This window comes from Balaenoptera physalus, assembly GCF_965194825.1.
Source record: "Balaenoptera physalus genome assembly, chromosome: 5".
Taxonomy (NCBI): Eukaryota; Metazoa; Chordata; class Mammalia; order Artiodactyla; family Balaenopteridae; genus Balaenoptera; species Balaenoptera physalus.
In genome coordinates this window covers 17986793-18009738 of record NC_138884.1, presented here as the reverse complement: position 1 = coordinate 18009738, position 22946 = coordinate 17986793, and the positions used below count along the sequence as shown (strand labels likewise).

General features: G+C 34.5%; 1 protein-coding gene across 8 annotated transcripts in view; it reads left to right on the top strand.

The window, feature by feature from the left end:
- STPG2 (sperm tail PG-rich repeat containing 2) overlaps nucleotides 1–22946 on the top strand; it is a gene marked incomplete at its 5' end in the record, with an annotated part of 608527 nt that overhangs the window by 140025 nt on the left and 445556 nt on the right. For all 8 annotated transcript variants that reach the window (XR_014263584.1, XM_082461761.1, XM_082461759.1 and 5 more), the window contains one exon: nucleotides 2339–2431. Coding sequence is in view for 7 of the 8 variants with exons in the window: in XM_082461761.1 (XP_082317887.1) it covers nucleotides 2339–2431 (93 nt within the window). The remainder of the gene's footprint in view (nucleotides 1–2338; nucleotides 2432–22946) is intronic.

The window sequence follows — 22946 nt, the reverse complement described above, 5'->3', positions numbered from 1 at the left end:
TTCAATGTTTCAAATGCTATTAAATCATTCTATTGAGTTCTTAATTTCAGATATTCTGTTTTTCAGTTCTAGAGTGGCCATTTAATTATTTCTTATGATTTCACTTCTCAGGAGGAAGTCTTCATGATTTCAAGCATTTTTTTTTCAAAAATTTTCCCCTATGTTTTCTTGAACAAATTAATCATAGTTATTTTAAAGTTCTGTCTGCTAACTCCAGTATCTGGATCACCTATGGGTCTGTTGTTATTTTCTGTGATTTTTTTCTCTTGATATTTGATCATGCATGTCTGTCTTTTGGCATGTCCCATAATTTTTAATAGAGTGCTAGATATTGTGTATAATACAGAGACTTTAATGGTGTTATCTTCTGCTAGAGAGATTTCATACTTCTTTCTGCAAAGCAGATAGAAATCAAAGGAGATCACCTTAATTTAATCATGGCTGTGGCTATTACAGTTTTTCTAGGGCTTAGTTTACCTCTTTTTTGTTCATTTTTATAAAGTATTGTTCTCTGGGGATTTCAACTGTGAGCCTGACATGTTTAACCATCCCCACCCCTGTGTTCTGAACTGAAATCTTTAATGACTCTGTGTTTCAGAGTTTTAACTTAGAGTTTTAGTGTCACCTTGCTCCTCACCCCTTTGCAAACATCTTGATAGGGAAACAGACCATGTACTTCGAGGCTCCTCAAATCTGCAATTTTGTTATGTGGCCCAACAAGACCACAACAAGCTTATTTTCCAGTTCCTTAATGGCAACCCTCTGCCAGGTCTAAACCCAGATTCTTTCTCTGTTGCCTGTTTATCAGCAAATGTCCCAGGAAAAAAGCATCTGCAGATTGATCACTAAATTTTCAGAGGTTCTGTCCTCTTCAGAATCTTAGCCCCCTTGTCTGTACTGGCCGTTCATAGAGTTGGAAGCATTCATAGCCCTATGAAGACTTTAAAAATAGAATTTTGTTGTATTTTGTCTGGATTTATAACAAATAAATCATATTTATAACAAATAAAAAATCTGGATTTTATTTCATTATATTTTATATGGATTTATTTGGAAAAAATGTGATCTTCTGCAAACTACTCATTCCCTCTAAAGCCAAAGTCATTTCTTGAGCTTGTTAATTTCTACTCCTAAACAGGAAAAATTGCAAAACGCTTTTGAACTTATTTCATAATTTCTAATACCACATACATGATAATAATAAAATTATTATGAAAGTAAATTATTTTTCAGCTTCAATAAATTTAAAAATCACATGAAGTAATAATGATGGCTCAGATGCTCTATATTTGAAGGATTTCACATTTCTACATGATGTGAAACCGTGATTTTTTCTGCTCGTGAAAGTGATAGAATCTACCTATTTTCTTTTGAGTGGCTTTGTAGGAATAAAACATGAGGAAAAGAGAAGCACTAACTTCAGCATTTAGGGTAGTGAAGCATATAGTTTCAAAGATACAGTATGTGAGAGATGATTTTTTTAGTAGATCAGTGTTCCTGAAAAAAAAGAACAAAGAAAGAAATACCTAGCTATTCTTCTAGGTGTTAAATCCTGAAGTATTAAATATGAATATCAAATTCTGAAATAAAAACAGTGAAGTGTATAAAAATGGGAAAATAAATCCTCATGCTTCTTGTATATACAAAGAATGTTACTACTGGTTATATGGTTTAAATTATTAAATGAATACAAATGGCTAAATTGTATAATAAATCAGAAGGAATATAATATCACAAGGATTAATAATTGCTCATTAAATTTTTAGATTATCAGCTTCCTCTAGCCTATTAATTTGCATCTTCACTGCATATAAGGAATTATGATGTTTAAGAGAGTGTGGATCATTTTGCTTAGAAAATTTATTAATCCAGGATTGCCATATAATCAATTTAAATAGTTATTGTTAATATATTTCTATTTCATGTATTAATAATTAGTTATTAACAAATAATACTGTATAATTGACCAAATATCTTATATATTTTTGATATTACAACCTGCTAGTTATGAATCAGGACAAGAATTGGTTCTGAATTTGATATTAAAGTATAGCTGATAACTTGCCCCTAATATGTTTAAATAATGTATGCAGATCCATCTTACTTTCATAGAGGTTCATGTAGTCAACCCTTTTCCCATTTTAATATCTCATTGATTTAATGTCTTTTACTATATTCCATTTAAAAGTTTTTTAAAGTAAATATATGTATATCTCTATTTAGTGACAGAGCCATATTAATAAGCTTATTGCAAATGTATTAATCATAACCTTTGTATTGATAAAAATAAAATAAATGATATACTTCTTCTTTCAAAATATTTTTTTGGAATTCACAGGTCCGTGGAATTTCTGATGAACTACATAACTTGGCTAACCGATATGCTGCTTTCTCATCAAGAACAGAAAGAACTACTAAAGTATCAGATATGGTAAGAAGGCTTTTCTATGACCAAATGTATTTGTAATCTAGGAATCATGGAGGAGACTGAATAACATAAACATTATATTAGGACCTGAGAGAGGTACCTGGTAGCGTGCCGTAATATCTTCAGCTAGTATGATACTTCCATATTTTTAAAGTTCAATGAAATTCTTGAAGCTAAGCAGAAGTCTAGCATTTCTCTGTGAGAAAAATATTATGTAGAACATCTCCTTAAGGGTCAGAGAGCGTTCATTAGGCCATATAGACAAACTCAACTTGTGTTGTATATGAAGTGGAAGGTTTGTTTACTTTAGGTTCAACTCAGTTTCCTCATAAGTGCAAATATTTTCCCTTTTCAGTTTGAATCTATCTTGAGACTTAAGACTTTTCAGTGACTTTTTTTTATCCCTGTTAATCTGTATTTTAAATTGTGTTGATAAGAATTTTGCTACCTCAATTTCCATTTTTTATAAATAACTAATATTGAATAAATTGAAATAAGTAAAGCATGTGAAATTTAAAACTGTATACTTAACTATTTTATTCAGATTAAACTTATTAAAAGATCAAAGTAAAGTTTAAAGATAAAAGGTTAGACTTATGTGTACAGGTATTGTTAAAATAAATTTTTATAGAAATTGGACTGTTATTATAAGATATTATTAGTAACAAATGACCAAAACAGGATCATTAACCAGGTCTTAATGTAGCCAGTAGCCAGTCAACCGAGAAGCAGAACTGCTGAACTAAAATTCTACTAGGTACACAATGCCAAGAGTTCATTTACAGTGTTTTCAATGGTGAAGTAAATGGTACAAGATTAGGAAGAACTCATGTAAATAAAGTACAAATGCAGTGCTAGTTAAGTTAATACAGCTGTGAATGTCTAGGAAATCATAGGAATTAGATTAATTTGATGAGAGTCATTAAGGAAGGGACTTATTTTTTTTCTGAGACATTAATTGACTGAATCTGAGAGATGGAGTCAAAATTAGCATCAGGTTCTATGAGACTTTGTAGCTATAAGTTCAAAAGACAGTTTAGAATCATCTAGCAGTGTCTTGACATTTAAGAGATTCTCATAATTGTTAAATAAATATGTTGTTTTAGTAGATAATTTATTCATCTTGAGGAATTTTAGGGTTGTGTTGTGTTTCTCAAGTGAATCATTGTCATACACACCTTTGGCTCCATTGTGAAGTATGTCATAAGTAATTTATTACTAATATAACGCTTTTTAGCTTAGGAATATTTAGAATGGATTTGTAGTTATTTCTCTTGTAATATAGTAGCTACTAGGAAAAAACAATGCAAATTTCTGAAGGTACCCATAGGAATGCACATGTATAAGTTACACTTTATGTTTGTAGTGAAAAAAGATGATAGAGATCTGTTCTAAAAGAAGATGAGTTGCCTACCAATTGTTTTTACGTAACTTACATTTTCCTCTTTTATCTTTGTCTCTCACTGCATCTGGAAATTCCTTTTTATTATTTATTTATTTATTTATTATAATTTTTATTGGGGTATAGTTGATTTACAATGTTGTGTTAGTTTCAGGTGTACAACAAAGTGAATCTGTTATACATATAGGTATATCCACTCTTTTTTAGATTCTTTTCCCGTATAGGCCATTACAGAGTATTGAGTAGAGTTCCCTGTGCTATACAGTAGGTTCTTATTAGTTATCTATTTTATATATAGTAGTGTGTATGTGTCAATCCCAATCTTCCAATTTGTCCCTCCCCCCCCCCCGCATACCCTCTGGTAACCATAAGTTTATTTTTTACATCTGTAACTCTATTTCTGCTTTGTAGATAAGTTCTTTTATAGCCTTTTTTTAGATTCCACATATAAGCAATATCATATGATATTTGTCTTTCTCTGTCTGACTTCACTTAGTATGATAATCTCTAGGTCCATCCATGTTGCTGCAAATGGCCTTATTTCACTCTTTTATTGGCTGAGTAATATTCCATTGTATGTATGTACCACATCTTCTTTATCCATTCCTCTGTCGATGGACATTTAGTTTGCTTCCATGTCTTGGCTATTGTGAATAGAGGTGTAGTAAACATTGGGGTGCATGTATCTTTTTGGATTATGGTTTTCTCTGGATGTATGCCCAGTAGTGGGATTCCTGGATCATATGGTAGCTCTATGTTTAGTTGTTTAAGGAACCTCCATACTGTTCTCCATAGTGGCTGTACCAGTTTACATTCCCACCAAAAGTGTAGGAGGGTTCCCTTTTCTCCACACCCTCTCCAGCATTTATTGTTTGTAGATTTTTTGATAGCATTGTCTTTTTTTCCCCTCAAGAAACACTTGCATTTAAAAGGATTGGTTGGGACTCAGCTAACCCAAGAAGCGAAATAGTTTAGTCACATAGAATTCTTTGGTTTTTGAATCCCTTCTATAAATGAGAATACCCTTCAAACATGTGGGTGTATGATATGTATCTAGTGAAAAATTCAAATTATTGATCTCAAACTTTTAAAATAATGGAATTAATTTTATAATTTTCACATCAAATAAAAATATTACAAAATTTACCTCCTATGTATTTACATTTTATATATATGGATATGCTGCAATCTTGAAGGTGGGCGTATAGTTTAATTTTCAACATGTTACATAAAAGTTTTACATAAAAATATTTGAAAATCCAGACTTCTGGTTTCATGTGAAAGACAGAGCATATATATACATCTCCTTTCTTTTTACAAGGTCCCAATGAAATAACTTTTTTAAAAACTATGATATAAGCATTAGTTGAATATAAAAAGACAAAGAGATTGAAAATATTAATGGAGGCTAGACACAAGCCAAACATCTGATTATTAGGCATTCCAGGAGCAGAATGCTAGGATGGTAGTTGGGAGTATTTGATGTAAAAAACAGTAAGTTATCTTGAACAGAAAAAACACATGTCTTCAGTTAGAAGAGCTCAACAAAATACCATAAAGGACAAATTTTCAAAGATATGTATTCTTCTCACATTCTTTTGCGTTTTCAGAAGACTAGAAATAAAGAAAATACCCTTGAAGCTTCCACAGAGAAAAGTAACTGGGTCACCTACAATGGGATGAGAAACATACTGATATCAACACTTTCTCAGCAGCATTAGAGACATTTCAGAACTAGGAAATGGTGGGATAATATTTTCTAAGATTTCTAAGAGGAAATAATTTTGGATAAAGAATTCTGCCTCTACCCAAAATTTCAATTAAATGAATCAAGAAAATAATTTTCTGACATGCAAGAGCTTGGAAAGTTTAGTACCTTCACAACCCCATATGTGAAGATGCTCTAGCAAAAAAAAAAAAAAAAAAAAAAAAAAGGAACTAAGAGAAAGGTGACATAAACATATAAACATAGAGAAGAATAGAAACTCAGCATTTCTGGGTGAAGTAGAGAAAAGTGGAAACAAATTAATAAAGAAGGCATTTTTAGTTCATGCTTGGGACATTCTTCAAGAGTCTGGGGTTTTGTGACCACAGCATTTAATTTCTTCTCTATGTGTTTGGCTGCACTAGTTGGTTCACTGGGGAATCATCATGATGTTCTAAATGCTGTTTTCATATTGTTGATTTGAAATCAATCTATACACATTGCAGAAGATTTAATTATAGTACAACAATATAAATATTAGAAATCTTAATATCATTAATAAAATAATAAAATCAAGAGGTGAAAGGTAGGAGGCAGTGAAATATGGCAGATCTCTTATTTCATAGTGCAGAGTTAACAGGTATTGTCAAAAATTGACAAATTACAGTATAAGTCCTTATATTAAATTTGTAATGGTAAATACAAAAAAACCCCACACACCTCAAACTGAAAAAACCCAGTTACTATTAAAATGAATTATTTCTGGGAATGGAACCAAGGAGAGGTCAAGGAGGGCAATTTTACCATTTATTTTAGATACTTGTATATGATTTGATTTTTATTCGTGATGTGACGGTATTATTTTAAAATAAAAGTAAAAATAATACTCCTGAGTTTATGAGGAGCACGCATTTGGAATGGCATTATGACATACTGGTGCCTGTACTGACTCATTCTCTGCAAACAACCAAAATTCTAGATAAAATAGAAGCAAAACATATTCACGACTTCTTCCATGATTTAGAAAGAGAGGAGTACACAGGCTAAGTTAAGGAGGGGCCCAGAGTGGCAAGTAGAGCACTGAAGCCAACTCTTACCCTGAGGACATTTGCCAAACTAGGTGACCTTGAGTTTTAATTTGTATAGCCTCAGAGACCTGCAGAGAAAGAGAGCCTAAGACTCTCTCACAGTGATTAGTCTCAAAAAGATTCTTAATACAGTTAAGACTCCAGAGGGCAACCTAGGCAGGTTAGGAGTGAAATGCAAATAAATCTCCCCTTCATACACACCAAAGGACTTTAAGGAAGATTGTTAGTGTTGAACTTTTTGGTGTTGAATGTGTGTTAGGGGAATCACCCCTGAGATCCTGTTACATTTCTCCTTCATTTAATGGGGTGAATTGTTAACACAAAATACCTGTCTGTTAGAGATATTAATGAAATTAATTTTATTAATAAAAATAAGAGCTAATGCTTATAATGTGCCTGTTCTATGCCAGGGAGCATTTCAAATGTATATTAACTCATCTGAGTACTATAATAATGGCCATCTTTAAAAATGTGGAAACTGAGTTTAAAGTCTTTAAATGGCAGTCAGAATTCACACCGAGGCAGTCCATCAATAGAATCCACTCTTTTAAGGGTCTTTCTGTGTTACTCCCCTCTAGGTTGAAGAATTAGGCTTAACTAAAATAAATATGTCAATATAGTAAATGATTTTTGTGATTTAAAGCAAAAGAGATATGACTGTAAAGATCTCAGACATTATTATAAGGGATAGAATTTTTTTTTTTGAAATGCAATTTCTGTTTAGCAGAAACTGATGAGGATTCAGCATCGTGAAACAGTAGTGAAGTTAATAACTTTCCTCTAGTTATTGAGACCAAAAATTAACTAATGACTATTTAGTGGAAAAATCACTGGAAGAATTTGATGTACTTTCTTATATTGAGGCATGGCTCAGAAAGGGGCCTCATTTGATTAGTGACAATTGGTCTCAAAAAATATAACAAAAATTATACTAACATTTTATAAAAATTAACAAATGACTTGAAATATATTAGAATTATTTGCTGAACAGTTGCACTACAACTTTTATCACTTGATATATAGTTTTATAATACTTAGAGTTGAGAATGAAGGGAATTTTAAAAATAAATTTTGATATATATATTTATTTATCTATTAGTTTATATTCATTTGATTTGTTAAATATTTTGAATATCATCCCTGAATAAAGTTTAAGAGCAAAAGCTTTGGCATCAGAGAAATGCTTTTCTAGTCTCTAAATCTGTTTCCTCAAATATTAAATAGTGATAATAAATTAAGTAGGCATAACCTGATAGGGTCATAGTAAGAACAAAGTATATTATTGCTTGCAACACTTATTTCATTGTGTTACCCACAGTAAGCTGTAAGCAAGTTAGCTATAAAAATTGTGAATGGCAGGGTTACGGCTCAGAGCCAAGTAAATCCCACTTCAAAGCCTATGCTCTCTGTTCATTATTTCATAATATGAATAAGGAGCCTCTATTAAAATATGGTAATGTCTTTTGCTTTTTACACTTCTTTGTAAGTGACATTCACCTTCCTCAACCAGAGGCACCCTCTGTTTTGCATGGTATTGCTATGTCAGGAATGCAAAGAGGCAGAAAGAATAAATGTTCAGTATTTTACTTTGGAAACATTTCTTGAAGTTCTTTTCAGAGGCAGTAGTTGTGGGGGCCATGGCTTTATAATGGAGCTTTGAAAATAATGGGAAGTGTTTTCTAATTTTCACTTTCCTTTAAATATTCCAGAACTAGAGTTTGGCTAAGAGGTCCAACTTTTATATAAAGTAGCTATTTAAGGATAATAAACAAACTCAAAATCTTAGTAGCATATAATAAAAAGCATTTACTACTGACAAGTTTGCAGGTCTGCTAGAGAAGCTTACTTCAGGCTGCAGGTTTGCTGGAGAAGCTCTGATTCATGATGCCATTTGACTGGGGTGGCTCTCGGGACCGGTGGGGTAGCTGGAGTATGTTCTTTTCATGGTGATGGCAGAACTATAAGAATATTACTGTAAGAAAGAGAACAGGGAAATTGCAGGATAAGGGGATTTTCCTGCTACAGTGAATGAGAAAGCCCTTCCTAGATGGGAAGGCTAGAAAAGGATAGAGAAAGGTCGCAAAGCAAGGGATTTGAGATGTGAGCATGAGGCCAGCTTCATGCTCTCCCACATTGTGGGTGAACTCTGGTCAGACTGGGGGTTGGGTAGTAGTGGTGGAATACATGGAGACTCAGGTTAAGAAATCGCAGAATTACTGAAGGATGAATTCCACTTCGTATCTGAAAGCCTGGGAGGGTGTCTCCTTTCCTCATACTGGGTAGCTGCTGCAGACAGAAAAGTTATAATGGTATATTTAGGCAAAGAGGGCCTATATTACTCAGGGTTTAGTCAGGAGACAGAACCACACTAGTTATTTTGAAATAAAGTAATACAAGAACTGTGGATATTGCAGAACTCAAAAAGGCAAAGAGGGAACACTAAGGTATCATGGAAGTAGTAACAAGCAATGCCACCATCCTTAGGCCTGGGAAACAAAGGGAATAGATTGGAATTATTAAAACTTGAAAGCTTGGAGAGACCTTTTGTTAATGTGATTCAAGTTTCTGAAGAGGAGCACAGCTCAGCAGGTGCTAGGTCTCAGGAGCTCAAAAGAAAGGTCCCCTGGGCCTGGGGCACAGATCTTTGGGATCCTGGAGATAGTAAAAAAATACGTATATTAGAAATGGATTTCAGCTGAAATCCATAAGAGTCAAAATTATTCTGACTAAAACCTATATTCTGTTACCCTCAGTCTTTCTTTCCTTACAGTATCTCACTGGAACAGCTATGAAAATTTCTTAGATTTTTACATAGTTTTAAATGTTTTATTGGCTGTTAGTTTGCTTGTTGGTATCTTATCATTCACCTAACCACTGGTGGAGGAGAGAACATTAAAGTGAATTTTCTTACTGCAAGTAAGGGATTTTAGGCAAATGATTTCTGACACACTGAAGAGTGAGTCGGTCACAGTGCACTTACATACTTCCTGTTCTTCCATTACATTTTAAAGTCTATAAATTTTTCACTTAATTGTCTAACTTCATTAGTTCAGAAAATGGCTGTGATATGCAAACAGCAAGAACAAGTGCTGCTGGATGCCATCTTCATCAAAGCACAGAAAGAATAGTGAAGGCAACTGCTAAGCAAAATACACTATGAGAAACCAGATTCTAGTAGCCAGCTTTTTCATTGTGTACAATTGCCTGTCAGTACTTACACAGATTGTGAGAAGGATGCAGTTCTGCAGTTTTATATTAGTTATTTTTAATTGCCCTACATAAATATCAGAAGTAAATAATAACTTCATGAAGAAATTATTTTTTTTAAAATTTATTTATTTATTTATTTTTGGCTGCATTGGGTCTTAGTTGCTGCATGCGGGCTTTCTTTTTTAGTTGCGGCGAGCAGAGGCTACTCTTCGTTGCGGTGCACAGGCCTCTCATTACGGTGGCTTCTCTTGTTGCAGAGCATGGGCTCTAGGTGCACGGGCTTCAGTAGTTGTGGCTCATGGGCTCAGTAGTTGTGGCTCGTGGGCTCTAGAGCGCAGGCTCAGTAGTTGTGGCGCAGGGGCTTAGTTGCTCCGTGTCATGTGGGATCTTCCTGGACCAGGGCTCAAACCCGTGTCCCCTGCATGGCAGGTGGATGAAGAAATGATTTTATCTTTACTCTTTGATAAAAAATTTTGCACTTTACTGTGTTTTGAGGATGAAATCTGTCCTAACTTTGAATATACCATGTTCATTTAAAGTGATCAACAGCAAAATGACTCATATTCTACATAACCTCTGAGACAAACTATTTGAATTGGCATTCATCACAATCTGATTCCTACATTTTATATCAGCCAGTCATTGTTTTATGCTTATGTGAGAATTGAAAGACAGAAAACATGTTAAAAGTGATATGGAGATGACTAGTCAAGACCTTAACTACATCATTTAAGTCCTTGATGCCAGCATGACTATATATGCAATCCTACACATGGTGTAGTGATGGCATTAATACCATTGAAACCTCTATATAATAAATCCATGACTAATGAAACATGACATTTAGAAATTGACTTCAAGTGTCTGTCTTACTTAGGATGCACATATTCATGACTTATAAACCTTGTTTCAGTACATTTAAATGTTTAAGAATTCATCTTTCTTTCAAAATTATCTCCACTGATGAAGAAAGCTATAGCCTGCAGTGCTGTATTTTTTTACAGAAATCTGATCTCACTGACATGGCTTTCATAGTCATCTTTTGACCAATTCAGAATATTAAACTTTTCAGTTAACTGATCATCATTATATACAAAAATATGTACTAATAGTCTTTCTATTGGCATTTCTAGGGGCAAACAATAGTTCCATTCTATTATTACAAATGTCTAAGAGAAAAGGCATTTTCTACCACATAAATTTAAAATGTAACTACTAAGTATCATTATATTAGTATCATCATCACCAGTATTCAGGGAACAAATATGGAAAACTCTAACATTTTCATGTAAGTTAAAATGACATTGAGAGAAAAACAGTAAAAGAGGGGAAAGGAAAAAGGACAGAGATATGTGGAGGAGTATAAAGAAGAGAGATAATGGGAAGAAGTACTCATGTTGTAAAGTTTGAAAGGGTACAGAGTAACAGAAGAAAAAACTAAAGCAGAAACATGTTGGAAAACTTGCAACTAGATTCATTTGCTACTATGGGAAGGAACTGCTGCTTCGGGAATGAAGAAGCAGATCCAGTGGAAGAAATCCCTTCCTCTGCCAGCCTTTGTAAAGACCCTCTAGCACCTTCTGTTGGCCAAGCCCAACAGGGAGCCTTCTGACAAAGCACAAACAGGGTTTGCAGATTTCCAGATTTGGAGCTGGGACAGCAGATTAAAATCTGGTACATTTCACCACTTTGACTACTTAGCATCCAGGTTCATCTTTCTACTCATATTTGGACTTACATGTAATATTCCAAACCACTCTATGTTCCTGCCTAAAACAGTACAACTGTCTTTCGTATGACAAAATTTTCTCAGTGTGCAAAATGAGGAGATACAAGTTTCCAACAGTGATTGTCTTCATCTCTAGGCAAATTTAATCATAGTCCCTCTAATATTTTGTTACCTAAATACTGTTATATATTGTTAAGTTACAGTTGTTAACGGTTACCTAAATGCTAAATCATACACTGTTAATTTCAGTAAAACTTTTAGAAAATAAAAAGGTGAAGGCAAAGAGGGAAAATGCAAGTATAATTGTTAATGCATACGTATACACACACACACGGAAATTTATATGAATGGCTGCCACAACCCTCATTCTTAACTGGTCCAACGCTGTAGGTGATATTTCTGACTTCTTCCTTCTGTCACCCTCTCCATGTTCTTTTGGCCTGCAACTGTTCAGGGTTTGTTGTCTGGTAGATGACCAAACCTTCATTTTTGAAGGCTGCGAATCCTCAGTGATCCTTCCTTTTCTTTTTTTTAGTTGATGTAACTTTCCATCAGTTCTTAATATTGGAGATAGAAGTATTAAGAGGAATCCCAGAGAACACTCTGAGTTCTTCCTGCCCTCCCTGTGTAGCAGCAACTCAGATTTTACTTGTTAATTGTGACAAATCACCCCAGTCAGTGGAGTTACCTCTACCTTGTTTGAGTGGCACAGGTAGCCCCAGATGCTAGTTGACAATCTTAACTTTCAACTCTGTAGAGCCAGAGTTGTGTCTCTAAGTGGAAGCATTCCTCCCTTGGGAATCAAGGCTTGTAAATGAGTCGAGCTCAAAGTTATGGAGATAAGAGGCAAAAATTTTGTGAGTGTGTTATCAGGTGAAACAATGAGAAGAGGTAATTGATGTATAATGCATATTCTGCATCATATATGCTGTCCTTTCAAGGTCTTGTCTCTCAATTGGCATCATAATTGAGTTTTCAGCAGCCCCTTCTATTTGTTCTTTTAGGTCAGCTGCTTTGAACTGGTGAGGGTATGTTACACATGGTGAATTCTATGAGCAAAAGCCCGTTACTACATTTCTTTTGCTGAAATGAGTTCCTTGACAGAAATAATGTTGTTTAGAATACGCTAAGAGTAAATAAGCCATTCTGTAAGTCCAAGGAGGGCAGTGTTGGCAAAAGAAATATTGGCAGGAGGACAAATGAGGTCCTTTCTTGCATTGAGTTTTTTAAGGTTTTGGAGTCAAGGTTATGCTGGATTCTTAAAAGAAGAGTAAGTGTTCTTTTCCCCCCAATTCTCTCAAAGAGTTTATTTATTTTTTGCAGGGTCAAGTTATTCATTCTTAAATGTTTGTAAGAATTCACAGTTAAAACCTTCTGGACCCGATATTTTATTTGTGGGAAGGTTTTTAAGAAAAGATTCAACTCCCTTATCTACTAATCACGTGTTTCTGATGCTTTGGCATCTGGGCCTCGTTGAACCTGGGAAGACTGCCCCTTCCAGCGTTAGGCAATTAATAGAAATAGCAAATGACTGTTTTGCAAACATGCCTTTTCTGTGCAGACTAGCCAATCCAGAGCTCACACTACCAGCAACCTCTTCTCTGGGACTCTCATACTTGGAGCCAATACTCTTCTGCTCTAAGCACCCCAGGGCCAGGTACCAGACAACTAAAACACCTCCTTATGCCCCAGAGCCTGCTGAAATTATTCAAACTAGCCAATCCTAAGCCTGCTTATTCTGCCTCACCTGTTCCTTCCTGTGGAAACCACAGTAAAGGCTCTCACCCATCTTTTCCCCTCACTTCTTCGAACATGCCTCCTGACCAACCTGATGTTTCCCTGTGTGGCCCCACATGGCATGGCATGCTTCCTCCTGGGACGTGTGAGTATAACAAACTCTCTTTTCAGTGGCAGTCATCTACTGATCTGTTGGCTTTGGCATACTTAAATAATAATTAAACCTTCATGTTTAAACACAATATATATTGGACCATTTACATTTTATATTTCTTTTTTCTCCTTTTATTAATTCAACTTTTAAAAATATATCCATTTCTTCCATAATGTCAAATATATTTTCTTAAAGTTGATTGTAATATTTCGTTTTTATTTGTTTATAAGATTTATAGTGATGCCCTTTCCTTACCCCCTGATATTGATAATTTGTATTTTCCTTTCCTTCCTTCCTTCCTTTCTTCCTTCGCTCTGTAATCAGTCTTACCAGGAGTTTATCAGTATTTATAATTTTAAAGAAAACCTTTGACTTTGTTGATTTTCTCTATTATGTGTTTATTTTCTATTTAATTGATTGTCTTTATAGTTTCTTTGGTGCTTCCCTTAAGTTTGATTTTTTTTTTAGTATCTTGAAATGGAAGCTAAATCAGTGATTTTCAGCTTCTCTTCTTTTTCATTATATGTATTTTTAAGGCAATAAATTTTCTTCACACACTACTTTAGCTGTATTCCACATTTTATTTCCAACATTTTATGTTGTTTTTTATTTTCATTTAGTTTAAAACATTCTTTAATTCACATTTTTTCTTTTTTGACCTATTTAGAAGATTATTGTTTAAATTCCATGAAGTTAGCTTTTTTTCCCTATTTGTTATTGATTTCAAGCTTGCTTCCATCATGGAAATAGAATATACTCAATTGTCTCAGTCTATTAACAATTTAAATGTTTTCTTTATGAAATAGAATATACTCATTGTTTCAGTCTATTAACAATTTGAATGTTTTCTTTATGAATCAGCAGGTTTTTTTTTTTTTCATCTTGATCTTTTGTTAGCACTTTTATGAGTTCATCAGTTTTTCATTAGAGTTCTGAAAATGCTTATTCATTCAGTTCAGGAGTACAGTCAGTTACCAGAAACCTGTACTTGTCAGAGTCTTTTCCATGAATTTCTTGAAGATGAAAGCCTTTTATAGGAACATATTTGCAAAAGCATCAGAGTACACCCAGAACTGTCTGTAAATGACAAAAGACTTAAAAATGACCACTGTTAAAGATTTGATGAAAGTTCATAATAATGCAGTTGACAAGAAAATTAGTTATTTCTGAGATATACATTTTAAAGTAATAACTAGGATTATTACTTATAACATTATACCAGAACATATAAGATTTTTAGAAATTTCATGTAATGTCTGAAACATTTATATTAACATATTTACATACATATTTCCATACAAATACAAATATAAGATTTTTAGAAATTTCATGTAATGTCTGAAACATTTATATTAACATCTTTCCATACAAATAACCCAATGAAAGTTTAGTATTAGTTGTTTTGTTTGTTTGTTTTTTTTATACTGCAGGTTCCTATTAGGCATCAATTTTATACACATCAGTGTATACATGTCAATCCCAATCGCCCAATTCAGCACACCAGCATCCCCACCCCACCGCAGTTTTCCCCCCTTGGTGTCCATATGTCCGTTCTCTACATCTGTGTCTCAACTTCTGCCCTGCAAACCGGCTCATCTGTACCATTTTTCTAGGTTCCACATACATGCATTAATATACGATATTTGTTTTTCTCTTTCTGACTTACTTCACTCGGTATGACAGTCTCTAGATCCATCCACTTCTCAACAAATGACTCAATTTCGTTCCTTTTTATGACTGAGTAATATTCCATTGTATATATGTACCACATCTTCTTTATCCATTCGTCTGTTGATGGGCATGTAGGTTGCTTCCATGACCTGGCTATTGTAAATAGTGCTGCAATGAACATTCGGGTGCATGTGTCTTTTTGAATTACGGTTTTCTCTGGGTATATGCCCAGTAGTGGGATTGCTGGGTCATATGGTAATTCTATTTTTAGTTTTTTAAGGAACCTCCATATTGTTCTCCAGAGTGGCTGTATCAATTTACATTCCCACCAACAGTGCAAGAGGGTTCCCTTTTCTCCACACCCTCTCCAGCATTTGTTGTTTGTAGATTTTCTGATGATGCCCATTCTAACAGGAGTGAGGTGATACCTCACTGTAGTTTTGATTTGCATTTCTCTAATAATTAGTGATGTTGAGCATCTTTTCATGTGCTTCGTGGCCGTCTGTATGTCTTCTTTGGAGAAATGTCTATTTAGGTCTTCTGCCCATTTTTGGATTGGGGTGTTTGTTTCTTTAATATTGAGCTGAATGAGCTGTTTATATATTTTGGAGGATAATCCTTTGTCCGTTGATTCATTTGCAAGTATTTTCTCCCATTCTGAGGGTTGTCTTTTCGTCTTGTTTATGGTTTCCTTTGCTGTGCAAAAGCTTTGAAGTTTCATTAGGTCCCACTTGTTTATTTTTGTTTTTATTCCCATTACTCTAGGAGGTGGATCAAAAAAGATCTTGCTGTGATTTATGTCAAAGAGTGTTCTTCCTATGTTTTCCTCTAAGAGTTTTATAGTGTCCAGTCTTATATTTAGGTCTTTAATCCATTTTGAGTTTATTTTTGTGTATGGTGTTAGGGAGTATTCTAATTTCATTCTTTTACATGTAGCTGTCCAGTTTTCCCAGCACCACTTATTGAAGAGACTGTCTTTTCTCCATTGTATATCTTTGCCTCCTTTATCATAGATTAGTTGACCATAGGTGCGTGGGTTAATCTCTGGGCTTTCTATCTTGTTCCATTGATCTATGTTTCTGTTTTTGTGCCAGTACCATATTGTCTTGATTACTGTAGCTTTGTAGTATAGTCTGAAGTCAGGGAGTCTGATTCCTCCAGCTCCATTTTTTTGCCTCAAGACTGCTTTGGCTATTTGGGGTCTTTTGTGTCTCCATACAAATTTTAAGATGATTTGTTCTAGCTCCGTAAAAAATGCCATTGGTAATTTGATAGGGATTGCATTGAATCTGTAGATTGCTTTGGGTAGTATAGTCATTTTCACAGTGTTGATTCTTCCAATCCAAGAACATGGCATATCTCTCCATCTGTTGGTATCATCTTTAATTTCTTTCATCAGTGTCTTATAGTTTTCTGCATACAGGTCATTTGTCTCCCTAGGTAGGTTTATTCCTAGGTATTTTATTCTTTTTGTTGCAATGGTAAATGGGAATGTTTCCATTATTTCTCTTTCAGATTTTTCATCATTAGTGTATAGGAATGCAAGAGATTTCTGTGCATTAATTTTGTATCCTGCAACTTTACCATATTCATTAATTAGCTCTAGCAGTTATCTGGTGGCAGTTTTAGGATTCTCTATGTATAGTATCATGTCATCTGCAAACAGTGACAGTTTTACTTCTTCTTTTCCAATTTGTATTCCTTTTATTTCTTTTTCTTCTCTGATTGCCATGGCTAGGACTTCCAGAACTATGTTGAATAATAGTGGTGAGAGTGGACATCCTTGTCTCGTTCCTGATCTTAGAGGAAATGCTTTCAGTTTTTCACCATTGAGAATGATGTTTGCTGTGGGTTTGTCATATATGGCCTTTATTATGTTGAGGTAGGTTCCCTCTACGCCCACTTTCTGGAGAGTTTTTATCATAAATGGGTGTTGAATTTTGTCAAAAGCTTTTTCTGCATCTATTGAGATGATCATATGGTTTTTCTTCTTCAATTTGTTAATATGGTGTATTACATTGATTGATTTGCATATCTTGAAGAATCCTTGCATCCCTGGGATAAATCCCACTTGATCGTGGTGTATGATCCTTTTAATGTGTTGTTGGATTCTGTTTGCTAGTATCTTGTTGAGGATTTTTGCATCTATATTCATCAGTGATATTGGTCTGTAATTTTCTTTTTTTGTAGTGTCTTTGTCTGGTTTTGGTATCAGGGTGATGGTGGCCTCATAGAATGAGTTTGGGAGTGTTCCTTCCTCTGCAATTTTTTGGAAGAGTTTGAGAAGGATAGATGTTAGCTCTTCTCTAAATGTTTGATAGTATTCACCTGTGAAGCCATCTGGTCCTGGACTTTTGTTTGTTGGAAGATTTTTAATCACAGTTTTAATTTCATTACTTGTGATTGGTCTGTTCATATTTTCTGTTTCTTCCTGGTTCAGTCTTGGAAGGTTATACCTTTCTAAAAATTTGTCCATTTCTTCCAGGTTGTCCATTTTATTGGCATAAAGTTTCTTGTAGTAGTCTCTTAGGATGCTTTGTATTTCTGTGGTGTCTGTTGTAACTTCTCCTTTTTCATTTCTAGTTTTATTGATTTGAGTCCTCTCCCTCTTTTTCTTGATGAGTCTGGCTAATGGCTTATCAATTTTGTTTATCTTCTCAAAGAACCAGCTTTTAGTTTTATTGATCTTTGCTATTATTTTCTTTGTTTCTATTTCATTTATTTCTGCTCTGATCTTTATGATTTCTTTCCTTCTGCTAACTTTGGGTTTTGTTTGTTCTTCTTTCTCTAGTTTCTTTAGGTGTAAGGTTAGATTGTTTACTTGAGATTTTTCTTGTTTCTTTAGGTAGGCTTGTATAGCTATAAACTTCCCTCTTAGAACTGCTTTTGCTGCATCCCATAGGTTTTGGGTCGTCGTGTTTTCATTGTCATTTGTCTCTAGGTATTTTTTTATTTCCTCTTTGATTTCTTCAGTGATCTCTTGGTTATTTAGTAACGTATTGTTTAGCCTCCATGTGTTTGTCTTTTTTACGTTTTTTTCCCTGTAATTCATTTCTAATCTCATAGCGTTGTGGTCAGAAAAGATGCTTGATATGATTTCAATTTTCTTAAATTTACTGAGGCTTGATTTGTGACCCAAGATGTGATCTATCCTGGAGAATGTTCCGTGCGCACTTGAGAAGAACGTGTAATCTGCTGTTTTTGGATGGAATGTCCTATATATATCAATTAAATCTATCTGATCTGTTGTGTCATTTAAAGCTTCTGTTTCCTTATTTATTTTCATTTTGGATGATCTGTCCATTGGTGTAAATGAGGTGTTAAAGTCCCCCACTATGATTGTGTTACTGTCAATTTCCTCTTTTATAGCTGTTAGCAGTTGCCTTATGTATTGAGGTGCTCCTAGGTTGGGTGCATATATATTTATAATTGTTATATCTTCTTCTTGGATTGATCCCTTGATCATTATGTAGTGTCCTTCCTTGTCTCTTGTAACATTCTTTATTTTAAAGTCTATTTTATCTGATATGAGTATAGCTACTCCAGCTTTCTTTTGATTTCCATTTGCATGGAATAGCTTTTTCCATCCCCTCACTTTCAGTCTGTATGTGTCCCTAGGTCTAAAGTGGGTCTCTTGTAGACAGCATATATATGGGTCCTGTTTTTGTTTCCATTCAGCAAGCCTGTGTCTTTTGGTTGGGGCATTTAATCCATTCACGTTTAAGGTAATTATCGATATGTATGTTCCTATGACCATTTTCTTAATTGTTTTGTGTTTGTTTTTGTAAGTCCTTTTCTTCTCTTGTGTTTCCCACTTAGAGAAGTTCCTTTAGCATTTGTTGTAGAGGTGGTTTGGTGATGCTGAATTCTCTTAGCTTTTGCTTGTCTGTAAAGCTTTTGATTTCTCCATCAAATCTAAATGAGATCCTTGTCGGGTAGAGTAATCTTGGTTGTAGGTTCTTCCCTTTCATCACTTTAAGTATATCATGCCACTCCCTTCTGGCTTGCAGAGTTTCTGCTGAGAAATCAGCTGTTAACCTTATGGGAGTTCCCTTGTATATTATTTGTCGTTTTTCCCTTGCTGCTTTCAATAATATTTCCTTGTCTTTAATTTTTGCCAATTTGATTACTATGTGTCTCAGCGTGTTTCTCCTTGGGTTTATCCTGTATGGGACTCAGTGTGCTTCCTGGACTTGGGTGGCTATTTCCTTTCCCATGTTAGGGAAGTTTTCGACTATAATCTCTTCAAATATTTTCTCTGGTCCTTTCTCTCTCTCTTCACCTTCTGGGACCCCTATAAGGCGAATGTTGTTGCATTTAATGTTGTCCCAGAGGTCTCTTAGGCTGTCTTCATTTCTTTTCATTCTTTTCTCTTTAGTCTGTTCCGCAGCAGTGAATTCCACCATTCTGTCTTTCAAGTCACTTATCCGTTCTTCTGCCTCAGTTTTTCTGCTATTGAATCCTTCTAGTGTAGTTTTCATTTCAGTTATTGTATTGGTCATCTCTGTTTGTTTGTTCTTTAGTTCTTCTAGGTCTTTGTTAATCACTTCTTGCATATTCTCAATCTTTGCCTCCATTCTTTTTTTTTTTTTTTTTTTTTTTTTTTTTTTTTTTTTTCACACACACACACTGTATTTTATTTTTACAAGAGATAAATAGACTGACACCAAGCATTGTACATGGATGACCACAACAAAAGCAACAATGATTGCAATTACCAAACATGAAACACACTCATACTATGTCATAATATTGACATTCAGTCCAGTAATCCTCCACTGTAACAGCTCCTTTACTTTGCAGTGAAAATTGATTTGTATATTCTTTGCCTCTGAGTCCTTGTGGGATTTTTTTTTTTTTTTAATTCAGACAGAAAGTCACAAAAATTATACTCATCCTCATCAGTTCACTCAGTCCCATGTAATTAATTGTTTTTGTTCATCTTGATCTTTTGTTAGCACTTTTATGAGTTCATCAGTTTTTCATCAGAGTTCTGAAAATGCTTATTCATTCAGTTCAGCAGTACAGTCAGTTACCAGAAACCTGTACTTGTCAGAGTCTTTTCCATGAATTTCTTGAAGATGAAACCCTTTTATAGGAACATATTTGCAAAATCATCAGAGTACACCCAGAACTGTCTGTAAATGACAAAAGACTTAAAAATGACCACGGTAAAAGATTTGATGAAAGTTCATAATAATGCAGTTGACAAGAAAATTAGTTATTTCTGAGATATACATTTTAAAGTAATAACTAGGATTATTACTTATAACATTATACCAGAACATATAAGATTTTTAGAAATTTCATGTAATGTCTGAAACATTTATATTAACATATTTCCATACATATTTCCATACAAATACAAATATAAGATTTTTAGGAATTTCATGTAATGTCTGAAACATTTATATTAACATATTTCCATACAAATAACCCAATGAAAGTTTAGTATTAGTTGTTTTGTTTGTTTTTTTATACTGCAGGTTCTTATTAGGCATCAATTTTATACATATCAGTGTATACATGTCAATCCCAATCACCCAATTCAGCACACCACCATCCCCACCTCACCGCAGTTTTCCCCCCTTGGTGTCCATATGTCCATTCTCTACATCTGTGTCTCAACTTCTGCCCTGCAAACTGGCTCATCTGTACCATTTTTCTAGGGTCCACATACATGCATTAATATATGATATTTGTTTTTCTCTTTCTGACTTACTTCACTCTGTATGACAGTCTCTAGATCCATCCACGTCTCAACAAATGACTCAATTTCGTTCCTTTTTATGGCTGAGTAATATTCCATTGTATATATGTACCACAACTTCTTTATCCATTCGTCTGTTGATGGGCATTTAGGTTGCTTCCATGACCTGGCTATTGTAAATAGTGCTGCAATGAACATTCGGGTGCATGTGTCTTTTTGAATTACGGTTTTCTCTGGGTATATGCCCAGTAGTGGGATTGCTGGGTCATATGGTAATTCTATTTTTAGTTTTTTAAGGAACCTCCATATTGTTCTCCAGAGTGGCTGTATCAATTTACATTCCCACCAACAGTGCAAGAGGGTTCCCTTTTCTCCACACCCTCTCCAGCATTTGTTGTTTGTAGATTTTCTGATGATCCCCATTCTAACAGGAGTGAGGTGATACCTCATTGTAGTTTTGATTTGCATTTCTCTAATAATTAGTGATGTTGAGCAGCTTTTCATATGCTTCGTGGCCGTCTGTATGTCTTCTTTGGAGAAATGTCTATTTAGGTCTTCTGCCCATTTTTGGATTGGGGTGTTTGTTTCTTTGATATTGAGCTGAATGAGCTGTTTATATATTTTGGAGATTAATCCTTTGTCTGTTGATTCATTTGCAAATATTTTCTCCCATTCTGAGGGTTGTCTTTTCGTCTTGTTTATGGTTTCCTTTGCTGTGCAAAAGCTTTGAAGTTTCATTAGGTCCCACTTGTTTATTTTTGTTTTTATTTCCGTTACTCTGGGAGGTGGATCAAAAAAGATCTTGCTGTGATTTATGTCAAAGAGTGTTCTTCCTATGTTTTCCTCTAAGAGTTTTATAGTGTCCAGTCTTATATTTAGGTCTCTAATCCATTTTGAGTTTATTTTTGTGTATGGTGTTAGGGAGTATTCTAATTTCATTCTTTTACATGTAGCTGTCCAGTTTTCCCAGCACCACTTATTGAAGAGACTGTCTTTTCTCCATTGTATATCTTTGCCTCCTTTGTCATAGATTAGTTGACCATAGGTGCGTGGGTTAATCTCTGGGCTTTCTATCTTGTTCCATTGATCTATGTTTCTGTTTTTGTGCCAGTACCATATTGTCTTGATTACTGTAGCTTTGTAGTATAGTCTGAAGTCAGGGAGTCTGATTCCTCCAGCTCCATTTTTTTGCCTCAAGACTGCTTTGGCTATTCGGGGTCTTTTGTGTCTCCATACAAATTTTAAGATGATTTGTTCTAGCTCCGTAAAAAATGCCATTGGTAATTTGATAGGGATTGCATTGAATCTGTAGATTGCTTTGGGTAGTATACTCATTTTCACAATGTTGATTCTTCCAATCCAAGAACATGGTATATCTCTCCATCTGTTGGTATCATCTTTAATTTCTTTCATCAGTGTCTTATAGTTTTCTGCATACAGGTCTTTTGTCTCCCTAGGTAGGTTTATTCCTAGGTATTTTATTCTTTTTGTTGCAATGGTAAATGGGAGTGTTTCCATAATTTCTCTTTCAGATTTTTCATCATTAGTGTATAGGAATGCAAGAGATTTCCGTGCATTAATTTTGTATCCTGCAACTTTACCATATTCATTAATTAGGTCTAGCAGTTTTCTGGTGGCAGTTTTAGGATTCTCTATGTATAGTATCATGTCATCCGCAAACAGTGACAGTTTTACTTCCTCTTTTCCAATTTGTATTCCTTTTATTTCTTTTTCTTCTCTGATTGCCGTGGCTAGGACTTCGAGAACTATGTTGAATAATAGTGGTGAGAGTGGACATCCTTGTCTCGTTCCTGATCTTAGAGGAAATGCTTTCAGTTTTTCACCATTGAGAATGATGTTTGCTGTGGGTTTGTCATATATGGCCTTTATTATGTTGAGGTAGGTTCCCTCTATGCCCACTTTCTGGAGAGTTTTTATCATAAATGGGTGTTGAATTTTGTCAAAAGCTTTTTCTGCATCTATTGAGATGATCATATGGTTTTTCTTCTTCAATTTGTTAATATGGTGTATCACATTGATTGATTTGCGTATATTGAAGAATCCTTGCATCCCTGGGATAAATCCCACTTGATCGTGGTGTATGATCCTTTT